The sequence below is a fragment of the Diorhabda sublineata genome, chromosome 7, assembly GCF_026230105.1.
Source record: "Diorhabda sublineata isolate icDioSubl1.1 chromosome 7, icDioSubl1.1, whole genome shotgun sequence".
NCBI lineage: Eukaryota > Metazoa > Arthropoda > Insecta > Coleoptera > Chrysomelidae > Diorhabda > Diorhabda sublineata.
Window position 1 is genome coordinate 5,826,691 of NC_079480.1, and position 20,929 is coordinate 5,847,619.

General features: G+C 34.6%; 1 protein-coding gene across 3 annotated transcripts in view; it reads right to left on the reverse strand.

Annotated features, from left to right (window-relative positions):
* Positions 1–374: 374 nt before the first annotated feature.
* Positions 375–20,929, reverse strand: part of LOC130446766 (ras-related protein Rab-37-like) — a 70,965-nt gene continuing 50,410 nt past the window's right edge. For 2 of the 3 annotated variants that reach the window (XM_056783206.1, XM_056783207.1), the window contains exons 5-7: positions 18,943–19,053; positions 15,354–15,495; positions 7,784–8,605 (exon numbers count right to left, since the gene is read on the reverse strand). In XM_056783206.1, the coding sequence (XP_056639184.1) occupies positions 8,497–8,605; positions 15,354–15,495; positions 18,943–19,053 (362 nt within the window). In that variant the 3' untranslated portion in view covers positions 7,784–8,496. Of the gene's footprint in view, positions 8,606–15,353; positions 15,496–18,942; positions 19,054–20,929 lie in introns of all 3 variants that reach the window. The other variant, XM_056783205.1, reaches the window with a different exon arrangement.

The following is a 20,929-nucleotide window of genomic DNA, read 5'->3' on the forward strand; positions in this document are numbered from 1 at the left end:
TTTGCGGCTAGATTTTGGTGAAAATAAAGTTTTGTTCGACAGTGTTTCTGTATGATTTGTGGTATTCCATTTATTTAAAATTAGTTCCAGCTGGTATTCAACTGAAGAAGCAGCTACGGTAATTTGCTAAAACTTGATGATATAGATCTAATTGTCAAGACCATGAAATTTAGATGAAACACTTGAAATTAGAATGTGTTTAATCATGGACGAAGCGGGATGAAGTGTCACAAAATACTGCGAAGTCTGGATTGAAGGTACGTATGGTGGGATATACTATAACATATTGGAACCTGGTCAAACGCTTCAATACTATCGATAAACGTCCGAAGGACATCAAGAGCGGACAGTTTTTTCCACCACGACAAGCCAAGGTCGCACGCATCTTTGATGATTCGTCAGAAATTAACTGAACTTGATTAGATAGTTTTAATGCACTCATCGTATAGCACGGATATTGCAATGTCTAGGAATACTAGGTTTTGTTTTTGAAAAAAAATTTCCTTGTAGGAAAAAATTAAACAGTGAATGAGACGGAATTCATATGTCCAAATTTTAGTTACGTAATCAAAGAAATGTATTTGGATAATAATGATTTTTAGTAAATTTTATTCAAAATTTATGTAAGGATCGGAAAATATTTTCTTAGATAAACCCATTCAATGAAAAGAGAATTACCGGAAAAAGTCATTTTAGACTAGGAATTCTTTTTAACCCTCTGATAGACGCATTATGATTCGCAACCTGGTCGGACACAATTCATCTGAAAGATCAAGTACATTTATTTTTATTTTAACCGAAAGAGAAAGCATGTAAATTCTTAGGGCGGTAGACTGAAGCATATGCTTCATTTAACGAAACGAAACACAAGACCGGTCAGTAAGCGGAGTTATTGTAGGTGAGGGATTTTCCAAAATTTGCAAGACCAGGACTAAACGAGGATCCAAAGTTTTATATTTAGATGTCATTAGAAGACAACCTTCACGCAACTACGAGGTCCCAGAAATACCTGGCTTGAACTAGAGAAGGCGGTAGCTGCATGAAAAATACCACATTAGAAAATACACAATTTATACAACTTGTTTGAAGATGCCACGTTGTTTAGTATTTGTGTGGTAGCCATCAATAGTGAACGTTTCCAGTGAATTTGTAAACATGAAAAAAATTGGTCATCGTTATGTGATACAGTACTTGAAAGGCCTTATTCCAACCAGTATAAAAGCCAAACTAGATTCTACTCAGGGTAAGACTGCTCCTTCGTTACCAACAGTAAAATATGGTGTAGCAGAATTTAAACGAGGCCAGCATTGCAGTGGTCGACTAATTGAGGTGAGGATCTTACAAATTTTGGAGTGAATCCACAAAGGGTATTGACCAAAATTAATGAATTAAAGTTTGAATTGCTACCTCATGTACCCTTTAGAACATCTGCACTCAAACATTTAGGAAAGAAATAGTATCTTTAGATGAGTCAATGTTTTGCTTAAGTAGTACAGTAAATCAACACAATTCTCGCTACCGGTCTTAGGAAAACCCCCACTGGATTCGAACAAAGCACACCCAGCGCCCCAAGAGATCATGTTTCGGTAAGAGTCGTCAAGGGAAAATTCATTGCTCGTTATTTCTTTCGAGGAAATTTAACAGCTGCGCGATATTTGGATATCTTTGCATAGCATTGCCCGATCCACATAATAAGGAAAACTTTATCTAGTTATCTACAAATGATTGGACCATATCGTGGACAGCTACCAATTTTTCTTGAGCTTTTTTGGTGTTAATATTAGCAAATCGAGTGCTTATCACAAAAAATTTGAATCTCTAATAATTAATAATTGAGGATGAAACGATCGCTCCTTAGCCGGGTAGAGTAACGTCTTTAACTTTAAGAAATCAGTTGAGAAGGTAGCTAGAGGCTCTACTTTCTGTTGTGAAACACAGAAACTTGGTAGTCCAGAACATATTCTACTTATCTCATAGATTAAATGTGCCTGACGGAAGGTTAAACCTGGTATCATAAGCTGAGAGGTAGATGAATAATTTTATATATAATATACGTATAAAACATGTTCCAGGAATTCGCATATCGATGGATAATCACTTACAAAAATGAATTTATCCATTAATTTACTATTATTTATTAGTGCTTTTCGAAAACTATGATCCGGTACATCACCTATCACCTATCAGCTGATTACGAGATTTTTCCAGATTTTCCAAACATCTCTTAGGGCTTTCATAGGAAATTTCAAACCTAAAACTGAGCCTCCAAAATATTTTTATCACTTTATTTTGATTAATGAATAATTTCTCAGTTTTTCTTTGTTTATAGACCTAAATTTCAGTAGTACAATAGATTTTAGATGTTTTATAATAATTATTGAGCAGTTATCAGAGGTTTATCAACACATTTTAATACAATTAACCTATTTTTGTATTAAAAACCAAAGAGAGCACAGTAACCTGTCACTTAAGCAGCTCGTAGGAGTTAATGCAAAATATATCAGAGGTTAATAACTTTTAAGTATCGAAGAAACAAATAGTTCTTCCAATATCAATTATAGAAGACAGTTATGCGAGGAACAATCAATATTTCATAAATACGCACGGCACTCATACCAAATTAAGATATGAAAAATAATGTTTACTCCCCGTATAAAATTCGGTAAACATCTAACAAACCGTCAGTTCACGTGGACTCATCATCTACACTGTTCACCAATGGAAACATTGAATCGTAAACATAAATGCATTTCTATTGGCCGAAGCCGTATGTACAAAATTTCTTCGAAATATTTCTGCTAGACAGTCTGCGATAAGCAGTGGCGTGGCTTGGTGAGATTATCCAGAATACAATTATAACAGTTTAGAAACAACATTGCGTCAAGTTTTATCAGCATGCGGTTTTAGACACAAAAAACTGAATAAACGGATTGCAATATCCGAAACGTTAAAAATAGTTCGTTGGCGACAAGATTATTGTGGTCAGATAAAAAACTACCGAAGTTCTCATAGACAAATGGAGTACAAAAAGGGTTCCGTTGACTTCTGGTATTCTGCTTAAACCAAACTCCCTTATAGGCAGATACATTTATACATTATAATTTAATATTCAGTTGAAGCAAGTTGACAAAGTATAATAATGATTTTTTTCCAAGTTTCAAGTAGGACTAAGTCCTACTTGGCCCAAGTGCATCTGTCTAAATAACGGCGCATAATGCAGTCCAATTTATAATGATACGATTGGCTTTTAACGAAAACTTTCTCGCCTGAGATATACATTTTTTTAAAACTATTTATAAAAATAACAAATTTATAATATGAGGTCTACGCCAATGTACAATTGATATTGGAAGAACTATACCATTTATTTTCGTGGACTGTTACTTCTTTTCCACATCAAACAGTGGTATAAACATCAATTAGGACTAACGTTAACCAGTGGAGATTTTCCATTCGCTTTCTCTAGAACAGGAATTCAATTTTTCAAAAATTGATTCCAATTTATACATTTCTATTTTTTTCGCTTTTCAATAATCAAAAACTAGTAGAAGCACTATTTTCTGTTTTTTTTTTCGAATTAATAATTGACCTCGACTGCTAGGAAAGATAGAAATAATTTCACTTTCTTCTAAAACCTTACAAATTGTGTTTAATACTTGTAAAAGAATTTAAAATCATGTTCGAACCATAATAGTTAGTAATTAGATAGTTTGCTATTTTCTAGGCTAAAGTAGTAGTCTATATACCTGTATGGTCTAAACTAAATTTGTTTCCGAATGAGATCTGGATTACTTTCCAAACAATCAGATCATCATCACAGTTTTCGAAAACCCTTATTAAAATGTAATTTTGAGCGTTTTAAAATTAACGCTCATCCTTTCCGAATATGAATCGGGTTTAATGATACAAACCAAAAATCGATACGTGGATTATGAAATGGCTTACCACTGCAATTATTTTAAACTAGTACAAAAGTTATATTGACCCAAACTCAATATGTAGAAGGTATATCCTAAATCTATTCATGCCTCAAAAAGTTCAAATTTCACTGGTAAGAAAATTCCATTCAATTTATGTAGATGGTTATTACCAAACAACTGCTGCACTTAAATAGGCACAAAACTCGACTGGTGACAGTCTTTTTAATCGGTCATCTAAGACACAGTCTTCACATGATGCTTATCATCACGAACAATCTGGAATGCCGCTGGAATATGGAGTCCGAAGAAACTGTAGATCACATCATAAGTAACTGCTCAGTCCTCACACGTATGAGGTTTAAGCACTTGAGTAAGCCTCACAGTTTGCTTAGTGACGTCAAAAGGTTTAATTCAAAGTGCCTGGAGGTACAACAGATTAAAAACGAGTGAATAAATTAGAAGGGGCCGTCAGTAAGACATTATAAGCCATTAAGGCGTTTGTCATATTTGTGAACAAGTTTTGCAATACCCTCTTCATAAAATGTAGTCACCAATTATGACAAGTGAGTTGTGACGGTTTCTTCGAGCTCCACGTTAAATTAGAATCGCCGCCTGTTTCAGTTCAGGGAAAAGATGAAAACGATTCCAGAAATCACCATACTCATCGTTCGTTTTGAAAACTTTCGTAAGCGTTGCAAAGTTTCACAATATGAATCTACATTGATTGTTATTCCAGGCTACATAAACTCCAAAAAAAAACAGTTGAATCTTTCGGACGTTGAAGGTTCCTTTAAAACTTATGGGATAATTTGTGCGTATCCATTATTGTGATTATCGGGCGTTTCATACATAATCCATGTCTCATAATCTGTCACAATGGATTCCAAAAAATATCAGTATTATAACAGTCCAGAAACTCCAAATCTGCACCCATTCGGCGAGTTTTGTGATTGTCAGTCAACATCATTGAGATCAAGCGAGATCAAACTTTTCTGTAGCGCAACTGTTCAGTAACGATAGTGTACAGGGCAGATCTGGTAACTAACGAAAATTGCATCAATGATTCACTTAAGGCGATACTTTGAGTTTTCCTAACCACTTGGTCAACTTGCTGAGCAATGTCTTCTGTAGTGACAGACTTGCGTCCTTTTCCCCTTCAAAATAAACATCAGTTCGACACCATTGATGAACAACGCCATAGCTCATAAGGGTCTCACTATACATTCGACTTATTTTTCGATTAATTTCCGCTGCACTGTTCTCTTTTGCTTGCTAGTAACCAACAACAGCTCGCAATTCACACTTAGCGGGAAAATCAGTAGAGACAACCATGTTTATGAGACTGTAACTGATCGAGATCATCTGTTGTAATCGCCAGTGACAGAGCTTTTGAGCGAGAAAGATGTGGATTCACTTACTGTGCACACAAATCACCTGCTGATTCCTGGCGATCATACTGTGCAATCGGAGGTTAAAATAAATCCTCCTATAATTAACACCACAATACATGTATTTTTAAAAACGATTCATATGAAAATTTTTGAGCCCTGCATAATACGATCATTCAGCAGCAACTCATTAATTTTGCAGTCTGCTTTTGGTAATTAATTAATAGAATTAGAGAGGAAGTATCATCACTAAATATGGGATACCGAATGGGGCAGAATAAAAGAATCAGCATGGTGTACTACGCCGACGATGCAGCTATTTTCGCGGAAACGCAGGACGACCTACAGAGACAACTGCACCAATTTTGCCAGGTCAACCAAGCGATGAACATAACTATATCAATAGAAAAAACGAAAAGCGTAAACTTTGCTAAAGAGCCCATATGATGTAAGCTGGTAGTTCAAGACAAAATCATCGAACAAGTCTCACAATTTAAATACCTGGGTATGGACCTGTCAAGTTATTACGACCAAGTGAAGGACCTAAGACACCAGATCAACAAAGCGACTGCCATTTCGGGCTGCTTAAGGTAGATAGTATGGGCGAACGAATACATGCGAAAGGATAGCAAGGTTAGGATCTATAAGACTTATTTAAAGCCAATCATGACATACGGAATAGACCAGAGAGGAAACCAACAAAATGAAAAGAATGTTTCGGTTAGCCGAAAGGAAAACGCTCAGGAGTATAGTGGGAAAAGCAAGAGTAGATCGAATTAGGAACACTGACATGAAGGAACAATGTGGGGTGCAAGACATCGTAAGATGGAGGAGGTAAAGAAAAAGATACTGGTACGCCCACGTGAGAAGAATGGCACGCATCGTACTTGATGGGAAATCAATAGGGAAAAGCGAACCCGGACGACCGTCTAAGAGATGGATGGACAGCGGGCAGTTCTCCTCCCAGGAACTTATACAGAGGAACCTGCAAAACTAACAGATCATGAGATGTTAAAAATGAATAGGAAGAAGAAGAAGAAAGTTTTTGGTAATGTGATGCCTATTGGTAGATGTGGGTTTGTTGCACTTGACCGAAGCAGTGGTAGTCTGTGAAAGTTTTATTTAAATATAGGTCACTAGTGTAAGTTTTGCAACAGAGCGTCTCTTTTGAATCTGTTCTTATGGCCCCTCCACGAGATTCTCAGCGAGAACGTAGTGAGAACTTCTTTTGGGGAACTTCTCTTCAGTTCTCACTTCAGTTTTCACTTCAGTTTTCACTTCAGGTCTCCGCTCGATAACGATGGACGCTGAAGTGACTGCGGCAAGTTTATTGTTATGCGCATTTGCATATTATAATCATGAGTATATTACAGAGAAAAGAATGATTAAAAAGAAGTGGTGAAAAGGTAAGTACTTTTTGAAAGGCAAGGCTATTTTCTTATCATTTTTATTCCTTAATAATTAATGAAAAAACATTGAACGCGTCGTCTAAATCAATTAATACTCAAATAAAAAAAGATCAACACTTTTTAATATTAGACTATTGAAATAACTTTCTCTGTTGCAGCCTAACTATGAACAAGCAGTTGCATGAATTAGTGGCCGAATCATCAAATGAATTTCAACAGTTAACTCGAATGTCTACAGAGGATTTTGAATATTTATTGAACAAAGTGTCAACACAGATTTCTAATGAAAATACTAAATTAAGGGAAGCCATTCCAGCTCGAATACAATATTGATGCCTTGCGGTACACAACAACAATCATTCAAATCGGCGACTCGCTCGTTACTGAGAAACATGAGAGTGTGGAGTCAATAAACCTTATCGCCTCTTCTCACGTTCTCGTGCTGTTCTCCATCTTTGACGGAGAAGGCCGGAGAACAGCGCGAGAAAAATACGCGAATCGGTTCCACATTCGCATTTCTCACACGTTTCTTGCGTTCTCGTGAGATTCTCGCGAGAGTGTGGATGGGCCTTTGAGGTTTCATAAGTAAATTGAACACTGCTTTTTATCTTTTGTTTTGTAGTTACTCATTAGATTTAAAAAAATATTTCTATTACAATCTGAAATTGGTTTAAAGGAAGATATAACTTACTTTAATATGATGTAACATGCTAATCGCTTTGGATCAAATATTTTTTCTATTTCGTTAATGAATTCAATATTGTGACGCAGCGCATACTGTTTTGTAGCTACTTTAAAATCCAAAAAATTTGATATAATATCAATCTGAGGTTGAAACGTTCTGTTCACCTTCAATTACTACCATAGGGAGCAATGTCTGATACAACTAAGACAAAAAGACTACTAGAGACAACGAAAATGAAAGGAGGGAAAACATAAGAAATACGTGCAAGGTAAAAAATGTAACTGACTGGGTACTAAAACGAAAACAAGAATGGAATAGTCACATTAACAGAATGACAAGCGAAAGACTAGTGCGTATCGCAAGGGATAAATCGCCAACAGGCCGAAGAAGTATTAGTCGACCGAGAAAGAGATGGTGTGACAATCTGGATCCAGGAGGCTGAAACTGAAGAAGAAACAGGTTTTAAACTTACCATATAAGAAGGAAGAAGAAGAAGTGAGCAACGTGAAAGAGCTTCAAGGCCAGTATTGGTAGGATAACATTACCTGAAGTAGTAATTTTTGCTGAGTACGATTTCATGGAAAAACAATTTTGTAGGTGAAGAAGAGGTTAAGAACTCGAGACTAATTTTTACTGAACTTCTCGAATTCAGTGGGAAGTCGACAATAAATTAGTGTAATTTTGAACTTGTGAAGTAGCCACAAAACAGAAGTGACTACTAGGCCACAGTAATTGAATAATTGAAACAAAATTTGAAGAAAAACATAACAGGAGAATAGTCTGCAGGTCAATTAGCATGAATCTACATAAGATAAGTAAAACTTGATCAAATAACAAATTGAAAATGTGAAACAGTACTCGTATATTTTTGAAAGAAAGAATACAAAAAATCTAGTTTTATAAACTTATTATTTTGAAATAATCATCGGTTTTAAATAAAATTAGAATATTGTTATTTAATTTGATTTAAGTCTACCTATTCATATCCGGAAAGGAGTGTCAATTTTGTAACTCACTGTAGATGTATGATTGATCATCATCAATCATAATTTTTCAAACAATTGCTGATTCATTCAAAATTATATAAAAAATATTCAAGTGGTGCAGGACGCGCATTGTGGTTTTTCGCTTTGTTCTCTGATGTAGTCCTTTACGTTGAAAGTGTTCGTATCTTTTGTACCATTTTGTCGATATTTCAGTTCCCTGTAATGAAAAATAATATTCAACTTTAATTTAACAGATATTGATTGATTGAATTTGTGATACAATACACACATCTGCCATGGTTTGGGCATGTCAGCGGACCAAATAATATAGACAGTGAAAGTTGGGGATTTGAGGAAGGGAGAAAGGTATAATGAGAAAATTATGGATAAGCAACATATACGAAGTTAAAGTGAAACGCGACCCAATGAAGAATTCGATACATAAATTCATTTGATGAAACGAGAATCGTACACAATGCTGATAAATCAACGAATAAAAGATTTAAATGGAGCTTATGTAGGGCAGTAGAAATTGTTGAAAGAAAGTTGATTCCGAGTTATATATCCGTGCTTAGTTAAGGGCTCAATATTTTACAATGCAAAAAAATGCACAATCACTTGCCAATTGAAATCAAATCGATATCATCTTTTCTCGCATTCTGCAATAATTTGAGGGCATATTTACTGGATAGTGCCTTCTACTTTGTAAACGACTTTTATTCTAATAATATTTAATTCCGAGCATGCTGCATACTGGTTTAATGTTTGCTATGGACAAATATAATTATTACCCATTACTATTACCTATAATTTTGTAAATCATTTTTGTTTTTTAGTTTTTACAAGCTTTTGTCTACAAATTGTAACAATTTTTTGACAATAAAGCATTTCTCTCTCTCTATTTTTTGAACATTGGCAAATAAGCATTTTTCAATTTTCTATGACTTTGTGGAAGTCTCGAGATGGCTTTTGTTTCGAGAATTCAATTGAAGCGTCAATCTGCTTTTTGTAAACAAAACAAGTGACTTTTGAGGCTAGAGTTTGAATAGTTACTTAGCAATGTAAAGAGAATGAAACAGTATGATAAAAAATTATTGCCAGTTGATAGTTGCGTTGAAAGTGTCGGATTTGTAAAACTTATGAATCCGAGTCCATCTTCTGATTTACATTCTCGCTCGTATTTCACTTTATTCGATAAATTACGTGAGAAAGTGAGTCCGAAAATACTTGATTTACTGAAATTCTTCGAAACATTGTCATTTGGAGCTAAGTTTAACTTGGGATTACAGAAGAAAGTGAAAATGTAAACAGAAGTGTTCAACTTTTCACTCATAACACCGGAGGAGAATATTGCTAATAAACTTGAAGAAATCTTGTCTTACGAGATACATAAAATAGTGAAATGTGTAGTTAGCGATGCGAGGGTTAACATGAAAAAGGCGTTGATTTGTTAAATGTGTTAATAGGATGAAAGCTCAAAATTCTGCTCTAAATACTATTGCAAGCTAGGATCCAGGGGGGTCATGGGGTCATGGCTAGGATTTTTTGTTTCTTATAAAAGGGCGTAAGTAGGAATATGTAAAAGTACGAATTATTTTACACCGTGGATAAAGGGAGCCAATACCCCCAAATATTTCGAATATCAAAACAATACCTAATAAAACAAAAATAAAATGCTCAGGAAATTCAAGACTAAGAAGTAGAAGAATCTGAAATAAACTAATTAATATTAATCAAATCAAACTAATCGAAAAAAGAACCGGGAGTCTGTTTAGGGCTCTATTGGTAAACGACTTAGGAGTTGGTCTAGTCAAAAGAATCAAATGTCCGTAAAAGAACTAGTAAACTTAAGAATCGACTCACTCGAAAAGTCGGTCGGGATAGACAAGAATGTGAGGAAAGGCAAGAAGAGTCGCAGTTCTTCTGAAATCGTTCGAAAGAGCGCTCCTTTAGATGAACGATTCAAGAGAATCGATTTTCGCTTCACATGCCCACCTCTGGCCCCTCTACGGGACTCAGTCGCACCTCGACAATCAAGTAATAAGTATTATTCGTATTGTTATCTGAGTAAACAAAATCCAACAATAGATCTCTGCAAAGCAGCAAATTACATATAAGATACGCTACGGGTACTTGAGGAAAAGAGGGAGCATGCCTCTTCAAACTTCAATCAGCTCTTCTATGAGATAAGTGGAATAGCTTCAAAACTAGAGACAGAAGTCAAGATGCCGAGAACAGTAACGAGGCAAACCCCTGAGGGAAAACGTCTCAGCCCAGGACCCCGAAGAATATTATCGACGAGTTGTTTATATTCCCTTCCTCGATCACATTATAAGGGATTTAAAATCGCGCATTCCTAAAGAAGTCTTGGACTTATTTAAATTAGAACTATTTTTGCCCAAAATGCGTCTCGATGAAAACATTGAAATCTTAGATGAGCTTTCAACCTTCTATAAAGGAATTTTGCCTCCATTTTGTTTACTAAAGAAAGAACACAACGTTTAGAAAACTAAATGGAATATGTGTGCCGTAAATGAAGTCCCTAGTTGTCTTTTAGAGATAATAGGTGAATGTGACAAGGACATGTACCCAGAGATTAACTGTCTGCTCCGGGTATAAGCCACATTACACGTGAGCATAGAAACCAGCGAAAGATCCTTTTCCACCCTACGCCGGGTCAAATCGTGATTACGATCATCAATTGCCGAAGACCGACTCGTAGGTTTAGCTAAACTTTGTCCAAAAACTAAACGTTTTTGGACGACAAAAGTAAACTAAAATTTCCTGTAGATTTTAAAAATGTATTAATATATAGGGTGTTCTATTTAAAATAACAAAGTTACAGTCAACTTCCGGTAGAACCGGAAGTCTGCCATCTTTGAAAATATTTTAGTTAAAAAGATCCAATTCGAAAACCCAAACGTAGAAATTGTCATGATTTTACAAGTATTTTGCCATATACAGAGTTTTATCTTTTCGTTGGACACCCCCCCCCCCGTATATACTTTTTGCTTTATGAGTTGTAAGTCAAATTTAATTATCAACTTTCATTTCCTAGAGTTAAATAATGAATAAATAATACAAAATAATAAAGTTAATACTCATAATTTGCTTACGAGGTTAAGTTATTTTCTTTTGCAATATAAAATCTAAGAAATGAATGAATCTTTATTTTATGTTACATCACTGATGTATTAAAAAAGTAAAATTTCCTATGCGTCCATTTAAATATATCATAACTTATTAAGGCTTGTCTCTACAAGACAGAGAGAGTTAGTACAAAGCTTCACTTTCTTCTAGTAATCTTTTCTTTGTTTATTTATAGTATGAAATTCGTGTATTTTCAAGACATTTTCGGAAACAAAAGTTTAAAACAGCCGTGGCAACAACGAAATATGTTAAATTGAAGGGAAAGACACAGTTAATGAGCAATCGCGCAGCGTTCATTAAAGATCGGTCGCACTCATGTCGTCCACCTCCATGGAATATTAAGGTTACAAGAGAAGCAGACTAAGATTGATAAAAGTTGTCGAATAGTGCCAACGATATTCAAGCTAAACTCGAATAGGGATGTCTAACAGCTTAACTAACCTAACCCAAACATAAAAAATAAGTTATTAGACCATTACCCAAACCCGTCGTTAAGAGAGGTCGATTCGAGTGAAAAGTTTTGTTGTGTGTTTAAATTTGAAAGATTTGGGTACTTCGAAATCATTTCATATGTTCGAGCTATCAATTCCGACGACGTGTATAATGAATTAATAGAAATATCCAGGTTTAATTAACTGAAAAAGGGTTCTTTTGGAACAAGACAATCCTAAATCACTTACTGCAAAAATTACTCGGAATAAGATCCAAGAACTTGGTGGTATTGAGCTCCTATCACATCCAGAATTATGTCCAGGTCTTGTACAATTCATACATTTTGCAAATGTGTTCTTCATAATTAATAATAAATTGAATTTAAACTTTACATACATTTAATGATCTATCTTGTTAAACGTCAATCCACAATTATGATTTTCGAGCTTATCCAAATTGATATTATACTTTTGGGTGACCCGTGGCTTCACTACCACCGTCACACCAACCGAATCGTTCTTTACAGATTTTTGGAAGAACTTCAACAATAAGTATAAATACCAAATTCATGTTTACATTTTTAGGTTTATCTATAAATCTAGACAATCTATTATCATATGAGCTCCATGTTTGTACGGTACGAGTTTCTATCTCTTTGGGTAGCTCATCTGCCAAAGTAATCGAATAATCAATAATATGCTTTTAAACGAAATTTTTATTCATAGAGACCTAAAATCTATATAATTTATTAACAAAATTTGAAAAAAATCATAATAGAGTATTGAGATTTTACATCTTCTGATCACTCAATTTATCCTGCTTTCAGAAAAACCATTCGGAAAACTCCCATTTACGTAGGAAAAGACATTATTTCTACTGATTACTGTATTAATTTTGATTAAATTTACCAAACAAAATTGCAATAAAGTATCACAAGCAGAATTATCAAAATGTTGACTAATGGATCCGAAGATTTCTTTGAAACGAAAGTTGCCTCTACTAATTGATTCTTCTCAACTAAAATCCTACGTAAAGAAAGACTTTTCTCCAAAAGTAAATTAATAAATATTGTTTTATACCTTTTACTCCAAGAAAATTAGCTAGAGAGAGCTAATTCCTAAAGAAGTGTCAGAAAGTTAAAGTGTCCTCAGGCAATCCCTTTATAAAGAGATTATCGAAGAAAGCAGCTGCGTGCTGATTTTTTTTTCTGAGGTCACAATTAATAACTAATTCAAAAAAATGTATATTAGTCCAATAAAGACATTTAAAATAACAAAAATTCCCGAAAAGCCAAATGTTGGTAAAGACCTGGGGTTTACCATTACAAATAAAGTTTTAAAAATCCCCATAGATTTTATGTGTGCTACTAAAGTTGGGTCGAAGGTCAAAATTTGAGATTTTTTGGATTTTTCTCGAAAACGGTTAGTTTTATCAAAAAAACTTTAAACCAAAGTTGTGTATCTTAAAATTCTCTACAAAAATTATTCCCATTATTTTTTCTAAGAGTTGCCATTCCTAAGATATCGTGATTCAAATAGTAACATTTTACGTTTTTTTGACTGTGGTTTCCCTTGTAGGCCTTTTCCATTAACTGTCATGACAATTTTAGGAGAATTTAAAAAATACCTATCAAGTTCTAGATATTACCTTTTTAATATTGATCATTGATATTGCTATATCAATAATAATAAATTAGGTTAACTATTGTTTTGATTTCTTTAGATATTTCAATCAGATTCATACATTTGAGTCTACTTCAACAGTCAAGTCTTCTTCAATTTCTTCCTTTTCCTCTTGTAAGATGTTTATCGGTTCCAGAGTACTATCTATTAATTTTCAACCCCAGTCTTCTGGGTTCAGTTGCCTAGCCATTTTTGAACTTAATAGTATACTTGGAGCTCCATAAACAGAAAGAAGAAAGCGATTTCCTCTCGTAATTATAGTTTGAGGTGTGGAATAAATTTCTGTAAATACTTAAACGCAGTTAGACAAATCTTTTTTTTTGAATAATTTAAATACTGGTCATTCTGTACATTGCTGCCGCATATGAAAATAAAATTTAGTTTTGGCATTTGGGATAAGCTGATACATTTTTTGAAGAATATATTTCTGTTCTCTGTTGAGCCCTTCCAGGTTTCAGAAAATGAATAATTTTATCCATTGGAGTCCTTGCAATAAGTAGTACTAACAAATCAACAATTACGAGGACAACTGCGTCATTTGGAGCTTGTTTTAAGACACAAATAGGTATTTATACATCTTTTAAGTACCTGATATGTAAATACGTGGCTTATATGTGCATATATCATGTGTAATGTGACTCTTAGAATCGCAGAATCGCGATATCTCCGGATTGATAACTTCCACTAAACTTAACTGGAGTTCTAATACGATTAACTCTCTAAAATGCCTTTTCAGTATTTATTCAAGCCATATGTTCCTTAAACATAATTCTATTCGTTACTTTCTTCTTCATCGTATTAAGCGTAGTCGCCTGTTTTATCTTCGACATCATTGCCTCCTATGCTGCTTCAAGGTTGTCGCTCCACCTTTTTCTTTGGTCGGCCGGTCCTCCTTCGGTCCAATGGGGATTTATCGCGCGCTATCTTGACCAGTCTGTTGTTATCCATACGACTTATGTGCTCATTCCATTCTTTCTTTCTTGATAGAACCCATTCAAGGCTTTTTGTAGATCTATAAAGCACATAAATGCGACGGATTCGCTACTTTCTATCTCGAAAAAATAATTCATTAAATGATATGTTATTTATGGAAACCTCTATTCACATTCTCTAGATGTGTGAAAAACTAAACAACTCCAGAGCACTACACCTGAGAGCTCTTGAAGATCTCTGTCAATTGAAACCAACTCACACTCTAGACTTTTTAAAAGGAGTGGGATTTATGGATCAGCTGTAAACACTGGGTTCTCCACTAGAACCTTTGGGTCGCAGTATATACCAGACCCCGAATCCATAGATACATACATATAAGATATGAATCCAACAGGCGATCTACCTGACCTTGTGGTCATCATTGCTTTGTCCAAACTGAAAATTCCCTGATATCAATTAACAGAACTAAACAAACGTCGTCGTCGAGTTGGGATAAATTATGTTGCCAACTTAATATGAATAAGAAATGTTATTCGTTGGGAGTCATACACGTGTAACGATAGGAGGATGAAATTTCTAGAAAATGACTGGATTCTTGTATCTCAAAATATCTATGACATCAAATACATTTTCTTTTCGTTAACGCAATTAAGTTGGCCAACAAGAGACAAGATCTTTAATTAAAAATACACATCCACTATGAAACTATGATTGATGCTATGCTAGTAAAATTTTATACTGAAATAATTAATGTGGGTAGTCTCTTACCGCGCCACTGCTACAAAAGCCAGCTCAACATTTTGTCCACTTTTGGCAGATGTCTCCATGAATGCCACGCTATATTCTCTCGCCAATCTTTCACCATCCTCTCTTCTAACCGCCCTCTCTGCACCACAATCAGCTTTATTACCTGCAATTGAAAAATTAAAAGTTATTTGATGCCATGAATAAATTTAATTTCAATTTTAGTTTCTAATTATTAAAAGTGGAAAATTAATAGGAAATAGACATTATTAAGATTATCCTCCATTTAATTTCAAATTCTTAGAGAAATATAATTAAAAATTACCAGATTTTTAAATATAAAAGGATGTGTCAATCCTTATTTGAGTAAATAGGTTGATTAGAAGATAGATCAATTCCAATAATATACAGTAGAACCTCGATAAGATAAAGATCAAGGGAAACGTTAAATAGCTTGAATTATAGAGACTTTTACTTACTAAGGGTTTAAGCTAAAGAGTTTTAATCGATTTATAATTTTATTTACAAAGGTTCGATTATGAACTTTGTTTAGCACTTATGAAAATAGACGAGCTGAAATCTTGAAATGTACGAGTACATACATACTTTATTGGTAGATTTATTGAAGTTTATTCTATTCTACATAATTTTTTTCTGTTTCAAACTATCCACACTTTCTATATCAATTTCATCTTCATCTTCGTCATTTATATTCTTCTATATCATCGCTTTCAGCACCATGAATAACGGTATTCATTATTTGTTCTTCTGTTGACGTTATCGGTGTAGTTACTTCATCATCGCATGTGATAAATTCTTCGAAAGTAATTTTTCAAGCTACATACATACTTATTCCATTCTTTGCACTCCACTTTAATACTTTCTTGCATCTGTATAGGAAAACCACAGACTTTAAAGCAGTTTTCATCTGCATTGGATGTTCTTTGTCTCGCATCTTTATTGTTTGATAGAAGAAACGGGATTTTAGTCCATATCAGTTATCATTGTTTTACAATTTCTTTTCTCCAATTGACTTTTCCATTCGTTTCTTACGCTTGTACTTTCACCACAAACTTTTTTGAAGGCCAGATCATGTGTTTTTTTTAAATATTCCAACAAACCATTGCTAGCTTTAAAATTATGGATTTGCAGTGACTTCAGCTTTTTACTTCAGTATGGGTCCGTTAACACTGATGGTTTTATTTCTACACTGTACCATATAAATACCAGCAATTCTTCGTCTTTTACACAGGAGACTTTCTGCCGATTCTTGCTTCTTCAATAATTTAGTTTAGTTTAGTTTTAACTTCTCAGCATATGTTATTGCTATTAATTTTCGTTTTGAATTTATTTCCACTCAAAGTGTGCAGAGAAATGCTCCCGGTACGAAGGCTTAAGGCTACTGACACATTCATACAAATATATTACTGTACTTTAGTCTATATTCCCAACCAATGTGCCGCGAGGTCTCCAAAGGTATGCCGCGACGCCTCCAAAGGTGTGTCGCGAGGCCTCCAATGGTGTGCCGCGAAAAGTTTGCAGCATAAACCATTTAAATCGTGGACTAGAAATCTCTCTGTTAGTACTCATTGTTTGGAAAGTACGTCTAAAAAACGTAAAATATATGGACGTATCGATGGAAAGACAGGGACTTTTCGTCAATATCATGAAAGCTATTTAGCCTTTGGTTTCACGTCATCTGGTGGGGAAAACCCCATACCTCGATGATTAATTTGTGGCGAACTACTCTCAATGGTACCAATTGAGTTAAAAAGACATCTTCTTACCAAACATCAATATGCCGTGGCTGAGCTAATAGCAAAAAGATGAAATCTCATACGACCGCTGAGTCAACTATTCTACCAGCGTGTTGTGAAATTGTTGAAATCATGTTTGGAGTAAAATGTGGAAGAAGATAAGAAAAATTCCTCTGTCAAATAATACCACAAGTAGACGTATACAAGATTTGTCCAAAGATGTTGAGACACAAGTCAATGAGAAACTAAAAACAGGGGATCTGTCTTCTTTCCAAGAGGATGAATCCACTGGAAAACCCCAGGTTTTAGCATTCGTCAGATTTATAAACAAAAACAAAGTAATTGTACAATTTTTGTTCTGTACAGATCTTCCTAAAATGACAACTAGACAAGAATGAAAATCCAGATATTATATTTACTCATTCCTTCACAGAGAAGCTCTGGTTACCAAGTCTTTGGTCCCTGAGCTTGAAGAATGTTTAAGAACTGTTATGAAAATGGTCAACTTCATTAAAAGTAGGCCTTTAAAAGCTAGAATATTTAACAATCTGTGCTCTGCTATGGATGCTGAGCATACCCAGTTGTTGTTGCACACAGAAGTAAGATGGCTATCCCGCCGATGTGTCCTCCAGAGATTCTACGAACTCAGAGAGGAGTTACTAGTATTTTTTACCTGTGAAGATTCAGAGTACGCCAGTTTTCTTGGTGATAACTCCTGGTGTACTAAAGTGGCGTTTTAGCTGATATATTTAAGAAATTGTATGTTTTGAACAAAGCCACGCAAGAAAAGAACAGTCTCACGTCTACAGACAAAATCAAATCATTCCAATAAAAGCTTTCTTTGTGGATATATAAAATAGAAACATAAGAAACATGGGATATGTTTGAACTAACAAAAGATTGCCACATTGACCTTAATATTTCCAATATAATTTTGAACAGACTTCGTCAGCTTGAAAATAACATAGATAGATATTACCTATCTCTTGATGTATCTTCAATGGACTGGGTAAGAAATCCTTCTATTGATTCTGCATATGAAACTTCATCTCTTAGTACTGATGAAGAGAGCGAACTGATTGCTATTTGGTGAACACGTGTCAGCAATGGAAAATAAAAATGGTATACAGAGAACCTTTTCTGTTTGTAAATTCATTCAAAATCATTCATTTATAGTTACAAAGGTCGTCATCGTTACAACTTTGAGTTCCTGATATACGAGGCCCAAATTATTGGCTTAAGTTAGAGAGGTTTTAGACTGGGAGAGGAAGGGCTCTATATCATGGTTTGGGGACAAATTTCTTTCGAGGGTCGCTCGGAGTTAGTACCAGACAGGTACATAACCAATATCCTAGAACCCCATGTAGTGCCCTATATGCCTCATATCGGTGACAACTCTGTGCTAATGCTCAATGATGTTCGTCCACATGCTGCTAGAGTGGTTTGGCAGTACTTAGAAGAGGTCAAGATACCCACTCTGCACGTAGCCCGGACCTTAACCCAATAGAGGATGTCTGGGACCATCTAGCAAGGCAAATTCAGCAACATTTGTTGATATTTTATATGTTTTGGTAAATCAAACTTTTTGTCCTCTGTAGATTAAACTGATATAAAATAAATGTTGTTAAAGGCGTACTTATTGGTGTTTTAATTCGTATTAATAATAAAATTCGACAAACAGGCAACACATTTAAAATATTTAAAAAATAGTGAGTGATCTGATCATTTTTGTGGGGTGTATATCTAAGTAGTTTCAAATTTAAGAAAAAAGGACTTGAAATTAGGTAGGTGGTCGGGTTGTAAGGAAATTTCTTTATCGTCTGGATCTTGTAGATCTCTTTCGAAAATTGACTTACCTAATAACATAATAACAACGTCATCTTGTGCGTATTCACGTATCTCACCCAACCAGGCTCGGATATTGTCAAAGCTTGTTTTGTTAGTAACATCATAAAGCAAAAGTAAAGCTGAAAATAATAAATTTAATTATCTCAATATCAATTCATAACTATAAACGTAATCTATGAACAATTTAGAGTGTAAGTTTTCCACTTTAGTTTTTTCCAAAGTTACTTTCCGAAAATGTTAATTTGGAATAAAATAGAATATGAACCTTGGTAGGAAATTTCGTTGCAGTTTTAAGACGTCAAGGTAATGTCTCGGCAACGAAACGAGTTTTAAGATTTTGAATAAAATCGTAAAGTTAATTCTACGAGCAATTTTTGAACGCAATAATTCCAAACAAAACTATTTCCATTTGTCAAAGATGCTAATTACCACTACAATATTAAAAATTATTCATATAGATAAAACATATTAATAAGATTACATCAATTAAGATCTAAGAAAAAAGAAAATTTAAAAGGTCACGTTGTATTACGAGAACAAGAAAATAACTTTATGTAATAAAGATTTCAGAATCAGATCTGGACTATACGGTGGATGAGGAAGCAATCCGAAGAGTAATTCTTTAATTTAACCATCGTTGCCATCGACATGTGAATCGGTGCATTGTCTTAGCGAAACAGTGGATTTTTCTTCGATATATAAGATCATTTTTCCATGATTTTTGCATTCAAACGATCTAACAACTGTATGTGATATTCGCTATTGATTGGGCATCATTTTTGGAGATAGTAAATGAACAATATTCCATGCGCATTCCAAAATACTGAAGCCATAACGTTCCCAACTGACTGTTGTGCCTTTGGACGCTTCGAACGTGGTTAACCGGCTGCAGTCTACTCTTATGATGATCGTTTCGATTCCGGAGTGAAGTGAGGTATTCACGTTTCATCCATTACCACGTACCGACGCCAAAAATTTGATTTATTGCGTGTAAACGAGGTCAAACACTATTCTGAATCCTCAACTCGTAGTTGTTTTTTTTTTGTTTTCTTTCACTTTTCTCTGACTAATCGAAATGTCATGAAATTCTACACACAGTTTTTTGAAATTTGGTACTTCATAATCGTCATATAGATTTGATAATGGTAGCGCCATCTGTATGTCAGTCACACGACTTATTAAGTGATGTTATATCACACTAATTTCAACATTGTTAACAACCACTTCGAAAAATATATTACTTTATATTACCCCCATCTTTTATCGCTTCCCACGTGTTAGAGGAATGTCTGGAGCGTCAAAATAATAGATTATGGATGAAAAAAAAATGTTTAGCTAATAATATGAATGGAATATTTAAATAAACAGGACACATGTCATTTATAATTAAACTATTCAGAAAACGTCCGTTTAGTTGCACGTTGCAGCAGCCGCTGCCGTCCCTTCACTCGTCCCTCTACCCTTCCCATTCACGTTTTACTACCTTTCCAATGTCTCTACGATCCTTTATAAACACAGGTATCTCCAAAAGATGATTTCTATATTTATAAGAGTCAAATTCGACGTATACATAAAAAAATTTAATTTGAAGTGAAATTATATTGCTGGAATATTAATTTTGTATTAATTAAATAATGAAAAAATTAAAAGCATAAAAAGATTTTTGGTAAGCTTCGCAAGTTATAGTACTAAAAAGAAAAAGCCACTTCAACTAACAAAAACATTCACTGTAACTACAGGTTGCGCTAGAGAAACTTACTTATTTAAAAATACTCCCGAGCGGTGAGTTGGGAGAGTAGAGGAGTGGGAGGGAGTGCATCCGGAGGGGGAGGCCCCACTCTAGACGGTTATCATCAAACTCTGATCTATAGAGCAGTGGACATTCGCCGTTGAGAGTTACTTTCGCTCAATTGTTGCCACAAAACGTGCCTTCCGCACTCGTTTTGAAATTCCTCTTCACAGACTTGTTCCTGACCGTAATTCAATTCTGTCGTG